General features: G+C 40.5%; 1 protein-coding gene across 1 annotated transcript in view; it reads left to right on the plus strand.

The window, feature by feature from the left end:
* Positions 1 to 22,521, plus strand: part of NRXN3 (neurexin 3) — a 1,484,332-nt gene that overhangs the window by 1,285,128 nt on the left and 176,683 nt on the right. Inside the window, 1 exon segment of the mRNA XM_045201758.2 lies at positions 18,664 to 18,835. Coding sequence (XP_045057693.2) covers positions 18,664 to 18,835 — 172 coding nt within the window.

Here is a 22,521-nt window from a genome sequence, read left to right on the forward strand (position 1 = left end):
CAGTTTAGTCGCAAGTCAATTTAAAAATTCCCTCTATAATGTCTCTAACAAATGATTGTATAGATTTTTTTTTAATTTTACATCTATCTAATTAGGATGATCTCACTACATCACAGTGCCACTGCTACTATTCCTCCTTCCTTTGTGTTTTAGAGGAAAAATTGGCTTGTACTCTTTTCACAGTTGATTCTACCTGTGTCCTTGGCCTCCTGCTCTTTGGCTCTTCTGAGATTCCGTGCCATCTGTTACCTCATCCCTGTTTTATCTGTTATATTTCCTCTCCTCTACCTCTTCCCCGTCTGTTCACAACATGGTCAAATGTATCTAAAATAATTTTTTTTGTCATTTCATTCAATGGCTTCCCGAAACCTACTTGAAGAGAGTTTATGTCCTTAATACAACATTCAAAGCCAGTTTTGATATGGTCTCAACCTTCCTTTTAATCCAGCAAAACCCATTTCTCCCTGGTACATATACTATGTTCTGGCCAAACTTGTCCATTGATCAGACTTTATGTTTCTCTTAATCTTTGCTTTTGGCCCCGCTAGTCCCATTTCTTTTAATGCTGTTTCATCAATCTTGTTTTCACTCCTTTCACTTATTGAAATCCTCAATGTCCTTCACAACCTAGTCTATGAGTCACCTCTTTCATGAAGCCTTCTTTGCTCTCCTTAGCTGAATAACGATTTCCATCGAAGTCCTATTGAATTTTGTTTGTGTGTTATTGCCTTTGCCATTTTCTATATTTAACAGCTTTTTTGTTCATGTCTTATCTCATCTACTGGTTGAAAATCTACACTATTTCCTATCCATCTTTTTATCTTTAGGATCTAGCACAATTCTTTGTAGTATGTACTCAATAAATTCTTATTGGTTGATGAAATAATTCTGAGATTCATTAATAATGATCATTCTAACTATTTTTCAAAATCATACTCAGTTCTCTGTATTTTGGGACAGCTGCTCTTGAGATTGATATAACACAAATTTTCTCTCTATAAGACAAAAGAAAACAGCCTTTATTTTTTATCTTGTCTGTTACAGATATTGCACTAGGTTTCTTTCATATTACATATATGTTATTACTTTATATCTTCCTAAAGATCCTGTTTGGCAGATTTGGCGTTCTTATCTAGATGAAGAAACAGAGGCTAAAACATATAAATACAGTATTACTTATTTCAGAACTGGACGTGGAAGTCTCCTGGGAGGGCAAGATTATTAGATGCATGAAATGGGGAGAGCAGAGAATTGGTTAAAAGATGCTGGAATCTTTTTTTGTTGTTGTTCTGTTTTTTACATACCACGTGACTTAAAGAAGTTTATCTTTGGCTTTTCTATTTGTAAATCTTAGATTTGTATACAACTGTGCAAAATATGTGTAACCTTCCTTACCTCCCTCCAAGAGATTAATGAGATGATTTCTAAGGAGCACTTTGATTTTATCTGATAAAAGAAATAGATAAGTGTGAAGTGAAGCATTTCCTGCTTCTACTGAAGTTTTAAAGAGATTAAAAACAGCCTTTTAAAAAATATCACAGTAAAAGCTAGAGGAAGAAAGAGCCATGTGCGTTTGAAACCAAATCAACCATTAATGTAGAGCATCTAATGATCTTCTGATACGTGTGGTGTGCATTAGAATTTACCAGGCACTTTTACATATATTATGGCAGTTGGTTCTTATAACTACTTTCTATAGTGCATGGGATAAGTGCTTTTATTGCCATTTAAAAGATAAGGAAGCTAATACTCAGAGAAGACTAACACTTCCTAGGTTACTTGATTCCTATGGAACAGTCCAGGGTTACACTCAGTCTGGATTCCAAACCCAAGTTTAGTGATCTTGCATCTGTTGACATGACAGCATTCAACTTGAACTACCCACATTCTGTCCATGTTCAGCCTGAAATTTAAACCCTTCCATTATAAAGCCTTCTCCTATCACTCTACCTTAAAGTCGCTCTCTTTCCACATTTTTTCCTGTCCCTAAGTAGATCACAAGAGATCTGTTGAGTTGAGAAAATTCCCAGATCGTCCTATCAGGTGGTTCCCTAGAAGCCTGAAGTGGGTTCCCTGGATTCTCTTCTTTCTTATAGCAGGCCCTTAAAATTCATTCCAGTTTCCATTCCGCTTGATGCTTCTCACCATCCATCCCATCCTTGGGACTAAGCAGCAGCACAAGGAATATTTGAAAGGTAAATGGTCTGTTCATTTTGGAAACTATGCCTAACACCATATCTTATACATAGTAGGTACTCAGTACATACTTGCTGAATGAATGGCTAGACTAATCAATGATTTGGGATGGGGCAGAAGTACAGAAAGTTTGGTAAGACTACTGTCAACCAATTGTTATTTCTGATAATAGAAGATCTGAGGTACCAGACTGAAAAGCTGGAAATTTGCCCAGCTGGCAACAATAGAGTTACTGGCGCCAAGAAATAGTTTTGCTGTGTTTTCTACTTTTAGGGCAGATTCCACTTTTTTTTTTTTTCTTTTCAACTCCACTGGGACCACCTCCCACTAGTGCTACTTTGCTGGAGACTTGTGATATGTAAGAGACAGAAAACCCAAGTGAATTGAGGAAGCCTTTTAAAAGCACTGACTTCTGTGATGTCTCAGTTTGTTAACTAAATTGCAGGTTGTATTGCTTGGCCAGAGACAACTGACAGGCAACTCTGCTTGAACAAGTGGCATCTCAAAAATGACACATATACTTTCATTTCATTAGAAGCGGTGGGTATCATTATTGCCTAGGCCATCACAGTAAATATGGTGATTAAATGCATCCCCTGGAATTTGGGGCTGACAGCATATACAGTTGGGCTGTGCTAGAGAATCCAGGCTGGTGCCCTAATATAAATGACAGAAAAGCAGATCTCTGGGTCCCTTAAGAAGGAAGTAGAAATTCATGATGCAAAGGAAGTTCCACGGGCCTGCTGAAAATCTTACCAATTAGGATCATAAATTCTTGGCTTGTAAATGATATGTAACATTCTTCTCTCTGATATTTTTTCTGGCACTGCCGTGTGCAAAACTCCAAGACATCTGGATCCAACAGCTGCATATTGCTAAGATTTTAGCAGTCAACAGAAACAGTGGTAGTTGTTAACTGGTTAATAGGAGGCAGCTTCATCATGACCACAAAGTGAACATTTTGAAATTCCCAAACGTGTACCAAACCCCAAGTAACAGGCCCTCTTTCAAGGCATGAGGATTGGCTCTATAGCTCCTCTTAAGGGTCCATCTGAATTGATAGGGCTGCTTGGAGAGGGTTTGTTTGGGCTTCTGGTATGTCAGGAAAGGGATGGTCCCCCATCTATTTTATGCTATAAAGCAACTGCTGTTCCTGGAAAGAAAATACTGGGGTGACACACCTTGTGCCTTCTCTCTCACCCCTTATCTAGTTGGTTGGATTGGCTGAAGGGCCTGCACATGTATGGTGAGACCACTTCTCTCTCTTCGTCCTATTCAGAGGACTCTTTTCCCTGTGTTGGGGATCTACAGGCTGGTTTAATCTTTGCGGGGGGCAATGGGAAAAGGGAACAGCACTAGAAATATGAGCAGGAAGTCTGATGTGTGGGCAGGTCCATGTCTCCTCCCAGACCCATTCCCCAGTGCAGCTCCACAAGCAATCAAGTTAGCTGGTTCTTTAGCCTGTGTCTATTTCTCAATTGGCTTGAAATTCAGAATGGAGAGGGCTATGATTTATTGCCCATTTGAACCTCAACATTACAGTAGAATAGCAATTCTGTTTTTCTAGCTGTTATATTGCAATGAACATTTTTGATTTATTTGGCAAGTGTGTTATATAACGAAAATAATTTTTTCAATATCATGGTCGCTCAAAATTAAATGGTGGTTCTAGAGCAATGACCTACACTAAATTTTTGTTGATGGTTATAGCCATATGGATATATGAACTCACAGAACTAAAAGTGTGTTTGCATAAAATTTATATGTATCTTTCTATGTTGATGTTCTGCTCTTATGCAACTTTCAATAATGAATTTTATTAGCATTATATTTGCCAGCATTTATTAGTCTTATTGTTTATTGGCTAATGTACAATTCCTACTGGTGTGTTTCTAAGTCAAGGTGAAGGTAGATACCATACTTCAAAGTTCAGAGGAAGTCTGTTCTGTTTATATCAGACCTTTGGACCTTCACAGGAGGCTGCCTAACAGTGATTGATTTTGTTGTTAAGCTTCAGTCCATGGAAAATACATTAAAACCTTGAGCTGAGCCACCTCTCTGAAGCAGCAATGAGGTCCTTACAATTTGGCAGGCACTTTAGGTGTGTGTGTGTAACCCAACCCTGCAAAGGGGAAGGGATCTAAAATGCCTTGAGCATCTTCTCTTATGTGCTAGGTGCCTGCTTAATTAGTTTTATCTTCATAAGCAGCTTTTGTGGTAGGTCCTATCTGCCCAACTTTAAAGATGATAAAATTGAGGTTTAGAAAGGTCAAATAATTTGGTCAAAACTACATAGTAAGTGATGGAGTTAAGACCCAAAGACATATCTGTCTTACTCAAAAACCCGTGTTACCATTAGGCCGTTAAAAAACAGAAGTCTGCATGGGTCAGGATGACAGTAAAAGTGATCAAAATAGAATAGGGTATAAGAAAAATTGGGTTTTTTACCTTATATTTTCTTGAATACCATGGTCCTTTTGATGTATCTCTTATTGAGTTCTAGAAAAGTTGCCAGTCATATGGCTATAAAAGTATTTCCATTTCCTCCTTACCCTGCTATAAACAAACAAACAAACTAAAACAGCAGGGAAAACTCCATCACTGGCAAGCAACATGAGCCTTTGCATCTGATAGACAATTGGGAGTGGTAGAGACTGGTGACTTGGAAAACTTGTGCCTTTCTCCCCAATTAGCTCTGATCTTTGCTTTTTCAAAATGCATCCCAGGGTCAATAAGTATTACCATTTCCAAAAGAACTTAGAAATCTAACTATTCTTGAGAGCCCTTCTGATTTGAAATGTTGGAAACTAAACCATATGAAAAAAATACTGTTACGCACCTTAAAAAAATAAAAGATTATACAGTCTGAAGGCCTGAACTAGCCTGTAGTTTCTGAATTTGTAATCTCTGCATGCCACAATGTAGCTGATAAGTATTGGAGAAAAATAACCAATAGACTGAAACCAAACCCCAAATAGGTTTCGCTGCCCTTCCAAGAAGTGCACCCCCCAGATTCAGTACACGTGCGTCCTGTGCCCCTCCAAGTCCTCACTCTGCTCTTCACCAGAGGTAGAAATGAGACCTGTGTGCCATATACACTTGAGTCTTAGATGCCCTGGGCACTTGCTTCTGTGTATTCCTTGCATAGGCCTGGATGTCTGGTGGGCAGAGGTGGTATAGCTCATCAGCAGTCATCCTTTGGCTATTTAATCAGAAATGCATGCAGCTGTCTGATAAAGAAGGTATATCTGCTTGTAACTAAGGTGCTTGCCTCCAGTTATTTGCTGGCAGAAATTTTCTTAAAGTCAGTTCAAAGTAGAATGGCAAGAAATACAGGGTGGGGCAAAAGTATGTTTATAGCTGTTTACATGCAAAATAATACAATAACAAATAAATAAATAATAATACAAGAGTAAACTCTGTGTTTCATGTAGTCACAACTGTAAACTATTTTTATCCAACCCTGCACTTCTATGTTTGAAAGTCTGGGAAATTTGTTTTTTGTAACCTTTCAGATGAGGCATGGTAGGTAGGTTTAGTTATACTCAGCTAATTCCTTGTCTGTATCCCTATTAGTACTTCTTTTTCTCTCCTTTAAGTGTTTCCTTTCTTCTGACCTCAATCACTACCTTAAATGACTTGCATGTATCACTGGGAGTGTATATGACTAGGTGGTAACAGTAAGCTAACTATTCACTGCTGAAACATGGGTGCTCGAGCATTGCTAGGATGATGTCTTCCCTGATGGCCCCTGAATCTCTGGGCCAGGATCAGGTGTAAATGTAGCACAAAATCGTTGCCCTTCTAAACAGCTAAAGCTCTTCTGCTGGAAGAGAGATACCTACAGCAGAAAGCAAGGGAGTTAGCGGCAGGGCCCTCCTGGGAAATAAAGGACTGTATTTCTATTTAATTTGAGCCTCTAGTTTTCTAAATCCCATAAATGTAATTGTGCCATCAGCAAGGCAACATTTGCCCTGAGATTTGGGGAGGGTCCTCTGGGCAAGAGAGAAAATATTCTCTAAGATTTAGCATGTTTATGAACTTTAAAAATGTTTTCTTTTTGTTTGTATATAGTGGGCCCTGAAAGCCTACCCTAACATTCAAAGGTTTTTCTCTTCACAAAATTAGGGATGTTTTAGAAACCAGACAAGCAGATTGATATTCTTAAAAAAAAAAAAAAAAGCCAAGTGTTTCCTCTTTTTCCCTTTTACTGATTGAATTTCATTGTCTAAACTTCCCCCACTCCTTCCTATGTCCTCATCTGCATGTACCTAAATAAGTCTTATTTAACTGCACTTTCTTCCCTCCATGGGCCTAGTCCTCCCAAGTAGGGCATTTTCTGTCCTGAAGGGCAGCTGAGAAGCCCTCTACCTCTAGTCATTTGAACAATTTTCAAGGACTGAGTGTGGATGTCTATTTGGAAATATTAAATGGGAATATTCTTTATTTAAATTAGGGAACTGTGTGCTCATTTCTGCTTGTCTTTTATCTCCATTTATTGTATAGTGATTTTTTCAGTGCCTCCTATTTTTCAAATTGCTGTCACAAATAGTTCTTGGTTTGTCTCCATCATCACCCAACAAGCTCATTGATGCCATCCTTGTCTTACACGCAAGGAAACTATGCCCAGCATATCTGTGACTTGTCTCAGCTGTGTTCAGTGCTATTGTCCTTTTCACAATACCACTCTTGAGTGCTGAACAATGCTGAATATATTTTCCCGCCTCTGATGGGCCCAATAAAGTGCCTTATGCAGAGTGCATGATCAGTAGACACTGGATTGCAAAATTCTACAACTTGACTCAGAGTTAATGCAACTCTGATTTGGAGAAACAAAGGTATTGTTTTAAGGCTATAACTGTGTGTAAAGACCCTGAACTTGGCAAGTCTAGTACACATTGAAAATGGATAGTGGTTGTGGTACACACTACTCAGAGGTGGACCAGGAAGACATTGAAGAGGGGATGACTTCCCAAAAGACAGAGCTTGAGCCAACAATCACTGCACTGAGAAGTATAGAAGAAGGTAGGAAAATGAAAATGAATTTTCCTGAAAGTCTGGCATCTTGGATACTTCAAAGGTTAAGTTAGTGTTTAATGGAAATGAAATGGTTCAAGGAACTGGTAATGGGATGGAGTGGTGTTCAACTCCAGGCTTCAGTTTGATGCTACACCAAATAAAGCGATAGGGTGGACTGTGGGCCTTGGTAATGGAACACTGAGCCTCTCACCTCCAGGCCTACAGGACAAGTTCTCCTCAGGCCACATAGGCTTCTTGTGTGTCCTGCGGACTGTTGAGTAGACTACGTGAAATAAATAGTGGGCTTGATCCCCTGAGATATGGTCACTCTACCAAAGCAAAATCAAAACAAAAATTGAAAAGGAGAAAATGAACCATGGGTGGAGGTGTTGCATTCTGCTCTAAAGTGTGGCTTGCTGAGAAATGCCACTGTGTCAGGAGCTCAGCTGAATGTTTATTGAACCACCTCAGTGGAGAAATATATAGAAAATAAAAGTGTATGCTCTGCTTTCACAATGCTTGTGGTCTGATTGAGGAAGAGAATTATTCCATTAAAAAACTAAAATGCATGCACCCAAACAATTGATTTCATTGTTAAAGAGATGCTTGGGGGATTGTGGGATACATGGAGTCTAGATCTAGTTAATTCAAGATGGCTCTGGGAGGACATGCACGTGGAGTTGTACTCAGTTCTGAATACATATGCACGTTGGCTAGAAAAGCTGGACTTTCTAGGAAAAGGAAGTCTCTTCATGACAGGAAAGGGCACCTCATTCAGCTTTGGGCTGAGCCAGGCTTAGGAGATTGGTGCTATCTTTGGAAGGCAGCTATGCTATGCTCACCACTATACCACCAACACTGATTGGTCCTATCTTTGGGTCAATCCCAGATCGGTGGTGCCCTAATTTCCAACCAATTTCATTCCCTGGAGCTCATGTTGACTCTGGATCATCCTGATGTTTCACTCACTCTGGAATCCATAGCTTGTTCTGAGTCAGGTCTGTGATTGATTCACATTCCTTCTGTGGAAGTAAAGTCTCAGGGTTTCTACGGATTGTCCAGGTTCTGTCCACGGGCTGGGCTAGAACTTGACTACAGATGCCTTTTGATAGACACATAAAGGTCTACCTTCTCCTAAGCCAGCATCATTTTACTTAAAAAAGAAACTGGCTTTTGAGTACATTAAGTTTTAAGGCCTCACTCACACACACACAAGACACACAGGCTCACACACACATACAACTCTCTAACATTTTATTCCTTAGGCTTTAGGATAAAGTCTTTTAACATCTTTATATCAATAATAAAGTTGTAGTGCACCCAAAAAGAAGAGAGAGAAGAAAGAATGTTTGTGCCCTTTGAATGTCAAAGTATGAACACTTCTTCATATTGTGTATGGATTTATGATAAACTCCACGGATAATCTGTGTACCTAATGCTGTTGCTGGGCCCTGGATGGCTCACATACCGTAGAGGAGTGATGACTGCCTAGTTTTTCAGGGCTATTTCCCCCATTTGGCTGAAATTCGCTCACTTTACATTTTGGCACGTATCCTAAATTCAAGGAAACCAAGGAGACGTGTTCTCTAATGCTCCTACCGAAAGAGCATGCATCTTTGAAATAGTTCTCAGTGGTGGCACGTTGGATGCCTTTCCAAAGGCATGAGTCAGCTTCCTGTGACATGTTTTCAAGTCTCCCGTTTGGGTTACTTTTACTAAACTTACTTGAGGCCCAAGGAAAGCATTCTTCTTTCCATACTTCTGCTCAAGTGGCCAGATTACTCTCTCCTATGATGGCTGTGATGTGCCAACCTGGGGGCCAGCAAACCTGCTTCTCCTGATGTACTACAGTGGTTTAAATTTAACTTTTTTTCCCCATCTGTTGCTTTTATTATGGTGGTTGGGGCTAGGTCAGAATCAACCTTTTGAATTAGAAATGGTATGATCCAAGAGAAAATGTTACAGTGGTGATAGTAGACAAAGAGGAGGACCATAAACTATCACCTGGATAAAATACCTGGCTGCAACACTATCTCCGGGACACACACACACCAGCGTCCTTGCATGCAGACAGCCACTGCTGATATATTGGAGCCTGCTGGCCATTTGGTTTACAATAACTAGGAAAGGAAAAATGAGCCCTTATTTCAGTGTGTTCGTCCTAAGATGATGACACAGTAGAATCTCTTGCAGGTAAACCAAGAGAGCTCAGTTAATCACCATTTATCACTCAAGGGACTCCTGTGTCCTGCAGATGCATGGGAGCCCCGGAGACTAAGACATTCATTGGGTTGCAATGCTATTCTCTTCCCTCACTCCATCTAGTGAAATGACTGCAGGCCTGGCCTCAGAGTGATATGTGCTGGCTTTTAGAGTCCCCAGCCTTTAACATGCACATGATTCACTCCACAGAACTAAGCAAATTTTCAGAAAGAAATGTCATTACAATTTTAATAACTTTACAACTTCGCTCCATCTCCTCCATTTCCAGACTATTCCTAGCTACCCTCATCTTTTGCCAGAAGCCTCTGATTTATTTCTCTGTATCCACAGCTGCTCACCTTCAAACAGTGTTATGTTGAATTGATTTTAGTATCTAAACCACCCTTAATGGAGTCTGAGATAGATTAGTCCATGCCTAAATTGGGTGAATTTTTCTACATTTTGTCTTAGCTTATTAGAAGTGTGCTGTCTCTACCCGGTAATAGTTGAATGAGCAGATACAGGCTCCCTTCCCGTTTGACCTTCCCACTCATATATCAGTTATTCTGAATGCTTAAACATAAGCTATTGGTCAAAAACTGAAAAAATAAAAAATATGGCTAGCCTTAAATTATGCAAGGTTGTGTAACAAGGGTCAGCAAAATTTTTCTCTAATAGGCCAGGGAGTAAATATTTTAGGCTTGCAGGCCACATGATTTCTGTCGCAACTACTAAACTTTGTTGTTATAATGCAAAAGCAGCCAAAGACAATATGTAAATGACTGAGCACAGCTGTGTCCCAATAAAACTTTATTTACATAAACAGGCAACAGCCAGATTTGCCTCACAGTTTGCTGATTCCTGCTTCTGGCCAATCTGCCTCCTACAACTTTTGCATACCCAATCTGCAAAGGCACCATGGAAAAATGCAATAATCTACATCAGATTTTCTGATAATTGCAAGAACAGAACCTCTCAATTCTGAAGCGTATATACTAAATCTCTTTCTTAAAGCTAGAAAATGGTAGAGAGGTTAGCCTGGGGACTCATCTATGGAAGTGATGGAAAATGGCTTTATTAAACCAAGAATTCTTGGTTGATACTTATTATTCACATAGGTCCATTCACCTTGAAGCTATGACGTTAGCTCAGTCTGTCACTTGAGAAACAGGTAAGCAAGAAAGCACTTTGGAGAATTGCTAAAGGCTTCCTTGCAACTAGGAATAGGACGTGGAAGGGTACTGGCTGCTTTCTGGTCTATCTTCCACCTGCTGTGCATCCTGGGGCAAGACTATCTAGTTGTAAGAGAGGGGCTTTCCCCCTGGAAGCCCACTCAAAACCAACCGGACTCCTTTGTGGAAACCGATTAGTCTGCAGTGAAGGATCAAGGGACTAGACTGGAGTTGGGACTATCAGCTCAAGTCACTGTGCCAGGAAAGATGTACTAGGGGACTGACTTACTTAAGGATGAGGAGCAATTACTTAAAAGAGAAGAAGGCCAGATAGGGAAAATAACATAGGACACTTACTTTAGACCTATCACTTTCTGGCTGTGTGAGCTTGCATTCCACGTTTACGTCTATAAAATGGGTCCTTGAGCACAGCATTGGATAGGAGGAGTGGCTAAAGATGACCCACATATCTTCATTTCTCACCCTGTTCTTTGAGGGCTAGCGCACAGTTTTAGATAAAATATATAAAAATGTGCAGGTGTGTACAAACTGCATGCCCTGGTGTGCACAGGTGTGTTGTTTGTGTGTTCTGTGGCTGTGTGTTGCATGCATGCATATGTGCTTTATAGAAGGAGTACTGTAGGGAATAAGTTAAAACACATGGGTAAATATTTGTAGAACAGATTCTCTCATGCGGTGCATACTGAATGGACATTTGTTCAGTGACTGAAATTTTGTACTTCCTCGTGCAGCGTTTCTCACTAGTGGCACTGTTGGTATCATGGGCCAGATACTTCTTTGTTGTGTGTTGTTGGATATTAAGCTGCATTCCCATCCTAGCCTGTACTCATTAGATGCCAGCAGCACCCCACCCACAGTTGTGACGACCGAAACTGTCTCCAGACAGTGCCAAATGTCTTTGGGCACAAAATCACCTCCAGTTGAAATTACTACCCTGGTAGAACCAAAACATTACTCTAAGGAAATGATTCCAGACTTTTGCAAGCACCTGGAGGGCTTGCGTGAATACAGATCGTTGGGCCCCACTCCAGACTTTCTGATGCAGAGGGTCTGGCACTAGATCCAAGAATTTGCATTTCTAGCACCTTCCCAGGTGCTGCTGCTGCTGGTGGTCCCAGGACCACACGTGGTAAGCATGTAGGTAAGACGTAAGAGGTTCTGAAACAATTCTAGGTGATTTAAAATGTGCTTCCTAATTTTGAGGATTATGATTACTGTAAGCACAGGGCTTAAGGTCTGTTTATGAAGGCCATCGGGTACTTTTCTCACAGCTGTGATAGAGATTTGAGGGGAAAGCAAGGCGTTTTGGGGAGATGTTCGGTCTGCACTGAGTTTCAGTCAGCACTGCCCTGCCAGCTGTCACCTGGGCCCTGCCAGGAGACTGCTCCAGGTCTTGGCACAACACTGGGGCTCCTACAGAAATGAACTTTAATTTTTACTTTGCAGTCAGACTTAACTACCGAACAAGGAGGTATGACATCAGGGTCTGGGAAGAGACGTGAACGTTCAGAGTGGATTTGAAGGACACGATGGCTCAGGACGCCAGCTTGTGACTGGCAATTATTAGAGCCATGCCTCTGGCTTGCATCTTATGTACTGGCACCAGCCGTCTTGTCCTTCCCTGATTCTCCCCTTTAGGTCAGAGTTCCTGTTGTCCTAAGCTGTCATCCCTGCTTCCTCTCACCCTCTTTTTTTTTTTTCCTTTGCTTGTAGTTAGAGATGAAGCTGTCTTGAGCTATTTATCAGTCTTATCTCTCTTGGCCCTCTGTTAGTATTTCAGACTGTGGATCTAATCCTCTTTAATTGATTGACCTCAGGCATTCAGACATCAGCAAAACACCAGGAGAAGCACAGCTGCATTTGGGGGACAGGTGGATGCAATTGTGCTGGGTGGGTGCAAAGGTCATTGAGACCTGTGCAAATTCAGGAAAACAGAATTAGTTTCCAAGCCATTTAGCGTGAATTTTCTAGGGACAATCTATGTAGATTCTGGAGTTGATGATCTTAAATGGGAGACAGTTGTTCCAAATAGAATAGCATTCTGTAGGTCACGTGCAAAATGACTCATCCATCCATATTAAGACAGATGTCTTAATATTTCTCACCCAGTTATCCTACCAGCATAATCACTATTATTACCCCACCACCACCATCATTGTTCTATCTTCCTTTTGGAGCACGTCAGAATTTGCCAAGATTGTATTCATTTCTCTTAAGTATCATTTAACACAGGTGTTTTTGTTGTCTTTGTATTGTTTTCTCATTTTTCATACAGATAGCTTGAGATGCAGATAGATGAGGGACCTGCTCAAGATCACCTGGACAACAAGATGCAGAGCCTTGATTGGGCTTTGGTCCTCCAATTCTAAATCTCAAAGGCTCCTGGAACCCAGAGCAGAAGATGCCCACACCCACATCCCTAACCCTTCCCTTCACAGCCATACTTAAGCTCTCCAAGGGGAGGGTACTGGGTCATTGCCACGGGATGACAGTGAAAGTCCAAACACTCTCCAAGCCCCACAGCCGGATACTTGTCAGTCTGGGTGATTTCTGATGGGCTTATTCTCCATCTCAAACTTCTTGAGGCAGAGACCTGATCTCCTGTATCTCTTGAATCCTTTAACAGTGTATGTCTCTGCACTCCCAGAGTGCACACTCGGTGCTTATTAGCTAACAATTGTCCTGGGTCTTGAACAAGGAGACCATAACATTGAAAGAATGGACTGATGAATTTTACTGAAAGACAATAGTCACAAAAAGAGAACGTACTGTCTTGTAATGCAGTGTTTTATCCTAGAAAACTTCAATAAAGCCCATAATTATCTGATGCATCAAGTAAATTGTACATTGAATCCTACTGATTACATATACAAAGCACAGTGAGACTACATGTTTTATGTAAGATTTATTGCAAAAATGTCTAAATATGGAGAGCAATTCTCTACTTTATCCTGTAGTGTTCAAATCCTGTTTAGCCTCCCCTGACATAAAAAATCAGCACATTTTTCAAGCACAACCACGCATTCTGATTCGTGATTCATTGATTCACTTATGCACTAATTTAACAAACATTTACTGAGCAACTGCTAGAATTCCTGTATTTGAGATACCCACAATTAGGTTCGACAGGTTAGGCAGCCGTAAAGTATACTCCAATTGCAACATGGAATACATGTGACTGAAATATAATATGATGGAAAATCCATGGGTTTTAAAGTCAGACACACCTGAATTCTAATCTTAAATATGTCTCCTATTACTTGCTGAATTCACAATTCTCTCACTCTCTATCTTTAACCTATAAAATATGAAGGGTAATTTGGAGAATTTGAAAATCATTCTATTAAAAAAAATATTTGCCAAACACCTACTCTGTCCATCTGATAGTCTGGGTCATGCTGCAGCAACAAAGAGCTTAAAATATTTGGCATCCAGCAATCAAGCGTTGTTTCTCAGTCACGTTCTGTGTCCATTACTAACTGGCTCATTGCCATCTTCACTCAGTGAGCCAGGCTGACGAAGAAGCCACTACCAGCAATTTGTGGGGCGGAGTGGTGGAGAGAAAATGGGAGAACCCTGGCAAGTCTCACAACAGTGATTAAGTTCATGGCTCAGGAGTGCCACCCAATTGATCAGTCAACACCGGTCTCTTGGCCCTACACTTTACAAAGGGTCTCAGTGGTTGTCCTCTCTTCCCATGAGCCCATACTGGGAGGACTAGAAAAACATGTAAATGCTGCCACTGGGAACTTTATTTTTTATGACCCAGACTCTGAAGGGTATGGCAGACCAGGCAATGTCTGGACCCAAGAGGGATCACATCCATTTGTGCCGATGTCCTTGTGTTCGTGCCTCTCACTGAGCTTACAGATTCTGTGGGATGCCTGGGAGTTAAGACATTGAGAACTACTTCCTTTGCACGTCTCCCTGGCGAACATTTGAGAGTCCCAGCTCTGTTCCTGTCAGCTACAATTTTCTGAAATAGCAGATGGTGCAGTCTGCCGTCCCCAGGCGCACTCAGGAGTGAATGGCGAGATCGCCTTCGGGGAGATCTTTATTCCTAAGGATTTTTCTTGCCCTTGTGTATTTTTGCTCCTGAAATGTGACCTCAGTGTTGCTAGCATCTCCTGGGTCACCTCTACAGCATTAGCTGTAGTATGGCTTGTGGAGGTCCAGAACACTGGAACCTGACTAATTGGAGGAACCAAGTGGGCTCATAAACAGTCATTATTAGGGAAGAATGACTGGCTGGCTATTTTAAGACAGATGTTTGCTGCACCATTCAAAGTTATCCTATATACACTTGAGGATGCTTCAGTAATGTCTTCTGATTCACCACTTGTCTTTGTTTTTAATATTGAGGAAAAACATAGATTGAACTGATTGACCAGATAGCAACTTTAACAGTGATGGGTATAGAGATATTAACATTTGTAGGCATGCTTGTCTTGGAGAGGCTTATAAAAGGACCAAGGAACGTGAAGAGAGAACAACTACCAAATCACGGCAGGAACTCAGTCTTGCAAATATTGTTTTGGAGTGTTCCATTTGCTAAAATCTACATTTATTTCCGCCATATTTCTTGATGACAGTGTAGCCAAACCAACAGCTCTTTAGCTCGTGCCTCTATTTTCAGCTCCCCTAATGAGGGGAAGAAAGGGAAAAGATGACTGACATTTGTTGAGGTCTCAAGCACCTGCCAGGTGTTTCATACCTGTGTGTTCTTCTAAAACACAACAAGCTTAAGAGGTAGCTTTTCCCTTCGTCCGCATATCCCTTTTACAGTAGGACAATCAGAAGTTCAATAACTTGCCCAAAGTCATACAGCTTTTGGAGCCAGAAGTATTATTTGAATCATGCTGTATTAAAACTCATGTTTATTCTGTTGACCCAATTAACTTCACCAGTGGTTAGTGTCGTATATGGTCAAATGACCGGATGGTTGCTTCTCCGGATCTCATTTATCCTTTATATTTGTATAATAGTTTATTATTTACAAAATGCTCATATCAATCACATCATTTTAGCCTTAAAATAGTGCTATGAAGTATGTAAAACTAGTATCCCGTCTCCATAGTACATTATCAAGAAATGGATCAGAAAGTTAGGTAACCTGCCTAAGGTCAGTCAGGGCTGACTCTAAAGCCAATGTTTTTCTCTCTTACATCTTCTCTTTTCTGGTCACATGGACCATGAGAGTTTATTTTTATGACAGCTGAATGTGATCGATTCAAACCTGGGCAACTCTGTGGGTATTGGCCACAAGGCTGATGATAATGAGCTGAGACAAAGCAGTTAGCCACAGATTATAATGCCACTGTGGTGCCATGACAAATGACAAGGAGGTTGGAGTAATGAAATTTTATGCGTGTTAAGAGACTGCATCTGAGGTCGAGCACAGCCACGTTGACCACTGGAGGAATCACAGCGAAACATCTGGGTGAGGGTCTCCACTGGGTAAGGCTAGAAGGATTAGGAAGATCTCTCTGAAACAGTGATTATGGTGGCAAATGTGTGCAGCCTCAGATAAGGACCAAATATTTATTCTGGTAGAGATTAAATCTTTTTTTTCCCTGAATCTATTATGGATCTTGCAGAGAATCTGCCCAAGAATATATGTCGCTGATCAGCCAAGTCGCTGAGCCAGAACTGTACTTTGCCACTGCTGTGGCTGAAAAGCTGCAGAAGGCTGGTTTAAAGGTCTCCTCTCTCTCCCTAAACTGTTCTCCATCCAGGATTAATTAGTGACTCAGAGATGAGCTGAATCACCAACAGTCCTTTCCATGCATCCAGGATTTATACAGTGCCTTCTCATTGAGGAACATTGGTGCAGCGAACAGCCCACATTTTGGGGTGGGCAGAGGAGCAGTAGTGTCTGCAGTCATGGTTTCTTAATTCCCCAGTCCTTCGATTCTGCTAAACAGATTCTGACTCAGGTTACTATAGCTTTGCTCAATTAAGGATGAATGTAACTTGACTCGGTACCAACATACACACCCTTAGAAATGAATGGCAGTTGTTTAAGTAAGAAAAAGTCATATTGTCACTTCTGAATTCTTAGGGAATTAAGGAGTAGAATAAAATAGATCATATTATTAATTATGGGTATAAAAGATGCAAAAAAACCTATCATCAGGAGCATTTATCCGTGCATTCTATTTAACTACTAGGAACTTTGTTTAGTGCTGAGGATGTAAAGGTGGCAGTAAAACAGAACAAAACTGAGAACACAGTGTCACAGTAAACAGGGATTTAAGAAACCATGAGTGCATGGAGTCACCCTTGGGGAGGCACCCGCATCACTTTTCTCAGAGAACAGAATGTGGGAACCGCAAGCATCATTTTACATGGTGAGCTATGCTACAGGGCACTGAGGAAGCAGAGCCGTTCACCCTGTTTCTCAGGATCCCTGCACACTGAAAGCTGCCTTTTTGATCAGCCTAGATTCCTAAATACTTTCTGAGGTCAAGACTCCTGTGTATCTTCCTATCCTTTTGTTGGGTATATGATATGTTCATATACTAAAAGAAAATTGGCAAGTTGAGAAAAGCCCGTCTTTTAAAAACATAAGTGAAGCGTACAAAACTATATGAAGACCAGTGCCTACAATCTCACCAGAAGTCTTAGTTTATAGACTCTAAGCAAAGTAAATGCTTAATAAACATTTGATTTATGTACTGAATGAATAAATAGATGAGCCAAATTATTAAGTCTTAGATTCATTAAAACCTTTCCTTTATCTCAGTTCATATGGATTCTGGGCCTTTTTCCCCATACCTTAATCTTCCTTCTTTTCCTCCTTCTCTCCTCTTCCTCACTTTCCTCTTTTTCCTTCCCCTCTTCCCTGTTCCTCCTCTCCCTCTTCTCCTTCCCCTGGTCTCTCTCCCCCTCCCCCTCACTTCCTCCTTCCTTCTCTTTGTTCTTCTTCTCCTATTTCTTGAATTAGTAAACAGAAGACCACAGACTCTGTGAACAAATACTGTGACTCAGTCTCTTCGAGCATCTGAATTACAACTGAATTGTGTTATCTTTCAATATCCAATCTATTGCTTAGCCGATACATAAGATTATTCCTTTTCCTATTCCTCCTGCCCCCCTACATGCTGTGATACCTTTTCAAGAGAGTAGGAGAAACTGATTATACCCGATCAGAAAGGTTACTTTCATTTTATGTGTCATTGGAATACTAATTCCAAGTCTTAGTTGTATCCAATTACTAGAGGAGAAGAGTAAGAGTTTTAATAGCATTATTACTTATGCTTCTGTGTTTTACTTCCTAGGAGGTGGATGATATTATCACCTCCACCTTCACCAGCACCTCAATCATCACCCTCATCACCATAATGTTAATCTTCTGGAATTCATTGTGTTTTCCCTCACAGAAGTCTTTTTGGGCCATGGAGGTCTCTTGTGCTGTGTGACAGAAAGCTATAGCACTGAATACAACACCCCTCTTTGGATTAACCTTAGGAGTAGGGCTATCAGTGTGGGGAGGGTAACAGTCATCTGACTCTGAAAACCCCAACTCAGTTTTCACTGGCTTCTACACCTTCTCTGTGTTGTAGACCTACAGAAAGGCGTTATCCAGAGTTGGTGCATAATGTCAGCTCCTCTGCCATCAACTCCTAATGATCCTGTACCCCTCCCCTTGGCCTTGATTACCCAAAGTATACAAGGAGGTTTATCTTCCCTCTTTTACCCTACGTCTGAATTGTGAAGTACCTCTCCTAGAAAACAGGCCTAACTCACCACACAGAAGTGAGCTTTGCTGTGTTAGGTAGTTCTGTGAATCCAGCGTTAATGTCCTTTGAGGGCTGTCAAATGACGTAACCTGTGTGGTGCAGCCTGTGAGAGCAATGTGGGCAGCTTGACACCATTAGTTTTCATGTTAGGGATGAAAGCCCACAGAGAAAAGTGGGGAATACTAATATGACTTCCTGTGAATGCCTCCCTCTGGGTACCTACACATTTATTGTCAGTTGGCAGATCAACCTGAAAGAGAGAAAACCTTGTAGTTTGTGATAACTATACCTTTTGTGTTTCTTTATCATAGGAACAGGGGAAAATTGGAGTTGTCTTCAACATTGGCACAGTTGACATCTCCATCAAAGAAGAGAGAACTCCTGTAAATGATGGCAAGTACCACGTGGTGCGCTTCACCAGGAACGGCGGCAATGCCACACTCCAGGTGGACAACTGGCCAGTGAATGAGCATTACCCCACAGGTACACGTTTTACTCTCAATGACTGTACTCTTTTTGCTTTCCTATTCTTACTGCTAAATGGTAATTTTCTCATGACCATCACTAAATCATAAAACACTGACTATTAAGTATACATTTCTGGGTTTTTTGTATGAGAAAATAAGTTATTTCTTTTGGACCTGGGCAGTGTAGGGAACTTCTGGAGACTGACTTACTAACTATGCACTGAACACTTTTTGTCAACCTGGCTAATACTGCCTGACTGGCTCATACCAAAGGCAATTATTGAAGGATTTCCAGGGCACTGCAAATGCTAAGCAATGGGGGTGGGGGAAGCACCATTTTTCTTGTGAGCTATTGTTGATCATTGTGGAATAATCAACTTGAGATTTGGGCTTTGAGATACTGTTTAGTTAGGTGTGGTTGAAGGTACCCATGGCCAGAGATTGCAGAAAGACTGTGAAAGGAAGTTGACTGAACTTGAATGGGTAAACAATGTCAGGGTAACAGAGAAAAAGTGAGGCTGGAATTTCATTCATTTGGTTGACTTTGACAGTTTTCTTTTCACTTACACTAAGCCTGACTTGATATTCAGAGGTTGGTCCTAGAAGGTGGGAGGGAGAGGGGTTAATCATCTGTTTAAATTTTATAGTCAAGGAGCATTTGCCAACAAACTCCCAGAGCCAGATGGCCGAATCAAGGGCAATGAGAGGGAAGGTTGCCTTCTTTAAAAGACATCATTTAAATAATCCCTTAACGTACCCCTCCCCCATTGCTTATTTCTCCCAGGAAGAAAGCTCTGAACTGTGATCATAAATGTTTCAGAAATGGAAGGGAACATACTTAGGCTAAGGGCCTTTGCTTCACAACTGTATTATCACCTGGTGGACACAAGAGAAGGGCTCAGAATAATGAACTTTTCATTAATGTGGGCATGATACTGTGTCTCACTGTCAGTCTCCCACACTCTAAACTCCCCATAACTTCCCCATTTTTATCCTCTCACTTCCTTTATAGTGAAGTGGGCACAGAGAAAGCCAAAACACATTTCCAGAAGTTTAAGAGCTGTTTCGTGAGTAATCATTGTTGTCCAAGAATTTTGAATGACATGAAGACTGTGATTATGTTTTCACACCTAACTCTGTATTATTTTTTAAGCCAATCAGAAATAACTGTGTTCCTGGGATTTCCCCTAATAGCCAGTCTTCCTATGTCTGGTTTAAGAATTATGGGAGCATCCACAAACAGCATGTAAGGTTCCCAGGTCACTGAAGCAGAAAGCTTTACCTGCCCCTTTACCTAACCTCTCAGTCTCCATACAATATACAGGTCAGCCCTCGCTGGGAGTCTCTTGTGATACTCTTAGCGCTTCTTAAATTAAGTCCCCAAAATGACTGCATGCATTTATCTTTGAGCCTTTGAAGAGAGCCATAGGTTTTAACAGCTACTTTGAATTTTTATCATCATCCAAATTCACTAGACACCAATAGACCTGATTTTTAAATGCTTCTTGCTTAAACTCTGGGGGATGGGGGTTATAGGCAAATCAAAATAGCTTGAGATCTTAAAAGCTGCTTATTTGCTCATAGGAAAAGTCAGTCTCTCACCATGCATATTATCATTGGCCCTGCTAGTGCTGCTGTAGGGTTTGTTATGTTTTTATTAGGAATTTCAAAGATTTCTAAATTGATATTAACCACTTGCCCTGAGCCAATATAGAATCCAAGAGTTTTTGCTGCCAGCAATGAAAAGGCTCTTTAATAGTAATTTGAAAGCCACAGATATGCAGGAAAACCAGTGACCCTTGCTGTGTGCCTACCTCTTTGTATCTTTAGTTCCAAATTATGGGTTGCTTCCCATGTTTTCAAAACAAAGAAAAGCCTTTCTTTAATGGCATTGCTTCACACAGAAAACTATTATTACTAGTATCTGTCAATAACTGTTATTTAGTAATAATAAATGGCATTATTATAAGACATGATACAGTATAGCAGCTATAAATATGGGCTTTGGAGGCATCTGGCTGGAGTTGGGATGTTGGTGCCATTACCTGTGAGTCTAACGCAGGCTGGATGAAGACCTTGAAATGCCCTATGCACTGAAATATTTGGTTCCTCTCTCCACATTTAATTCAAAATACAACACTGAACCAGAAGTGTAAGAATATCTAACAGTTCTGATTTTTCTACTCTGATGATCACCGATACTTTCAAAACATATCAGATTCTTTCTCCCCACATTTTAATTTTGTACTCTGTTTTCCTGGTTCCCTAAGGAAGTTCTTATTCCTCCTATTTGATAATCTAGTTCCAAACCTGAAGGAAGTTATATTTGTTTGCTAGTCTGTAAAATATTACTAATGATAATACTTCCAGGGTTAATGTGACGATTATGTGAGTCAAACACATGTAAAATGCTCAACATAATTCTGGCTCAATTAAGTCAATATTCAATAAATGTTAACTATAAGGATTACCAAACATTATTCGGGCAGCATTTTTTTTTTACTATCGCATATTCACTCATACAGATTACTTCATCTTTGACTATTAAATTGGGTAAAGTAGATATTTTTACTCTATATGTCAAAGGTAAAAAGAGACCCAGGGAGAGGCTGTGTCTTTCCTAAGGTCACACAGTAAACAAGGGACAGAACCAAGACCAGAGTCTCCTTTCTCATCTGGACGCAATATCCACTATTGCTCCCACAGCAAATTGGGGGACATTTTGACAAATACATAGAAACGAGCATGATTCTTTTTGGGTCCTCAGGGTTATTTTTTTTAAGTGTCAGTTACAAAGATGAGTATCAATAACCACACATAGATGGTTATTGTGAGATGTGAGAATCCTCCTTTAAAAGAAAAGTTCTTTTAGTTCTGCTAAAAGGTTCATTTGTAATGAGACCAAACTACCCACCTGACAACAATGGCAATGTGCTTCCACGAAGCAATTGAAAGAATACTGAGTGTTTAAAGGGGCTCTCACCACACTTTGTTGCCTAGATTGGGAAGTGGTATTGGAAAGTGCAACATGCTAATTTTACACTCCACTCTTCCAAGACCTTCTAGGGGTGGTTCACCTTTGAGCTTTGGATACCTGCTTCCCTGTGAGACTAAAAGGATCCATTTAACAAAATGTAAAACATCTTTAGAGCAATCTAGCAATACTTAATTAATCTATATCAAACTATAAGAGCAAAAATACCCCTTGTGTCTGGGCATCAGGGAACAAAGCCACTTTGACACAGTTTCTACAAAAGTGATGCATTCTCCTTTATCCAAGCTAGTCTATTTTACTGATGGTAATAAAAATAAAAATAACATCAGGAGGAGTTCAAGTATGCTATTTGTCTATTGCTAGCATTGAAACAGTGAAGAAATATGGAGTGGCTCATGTAGAATATTCACCTAAGTTATTTCATTGTGAAATGGTGCTCTCAGGACATTGTTCCTGCTCAACCGGTCCCTGTGTATCAGAATGAATGGGTCAACTCCAGAACTTTCTCATGGGCATTTATGGGATTTTATGTGGCTCTACTGAAACATCCCCTGGTGAAATATTTAGAAACCAGCTGGGCACAGGGCATGTAGCATACCTGCTCTGTGAATCAAGAAAGATTCAAAATGAAAAGAGTTCTATAGCCATCGGAACCTTACATCACTTAATTCTGGGAGACAGAACTCAAAAGCACCTTCTTTCTTTGA

Source organism: Desmodus rotundus, chromosome 7 (assembly GCF_022682495.2).
Source record: "Desmodus rotundus isolate HL8 chromosome 7, HLdesRot8A.1, whole genome shotgun sequence".
NCBI classification, from domain to species: Eukaryota; Metazoa; Chordata; class Mammalia; order Chiroptera; family Phyllostomidae; genus Desmodus; species Desmodus rotundus.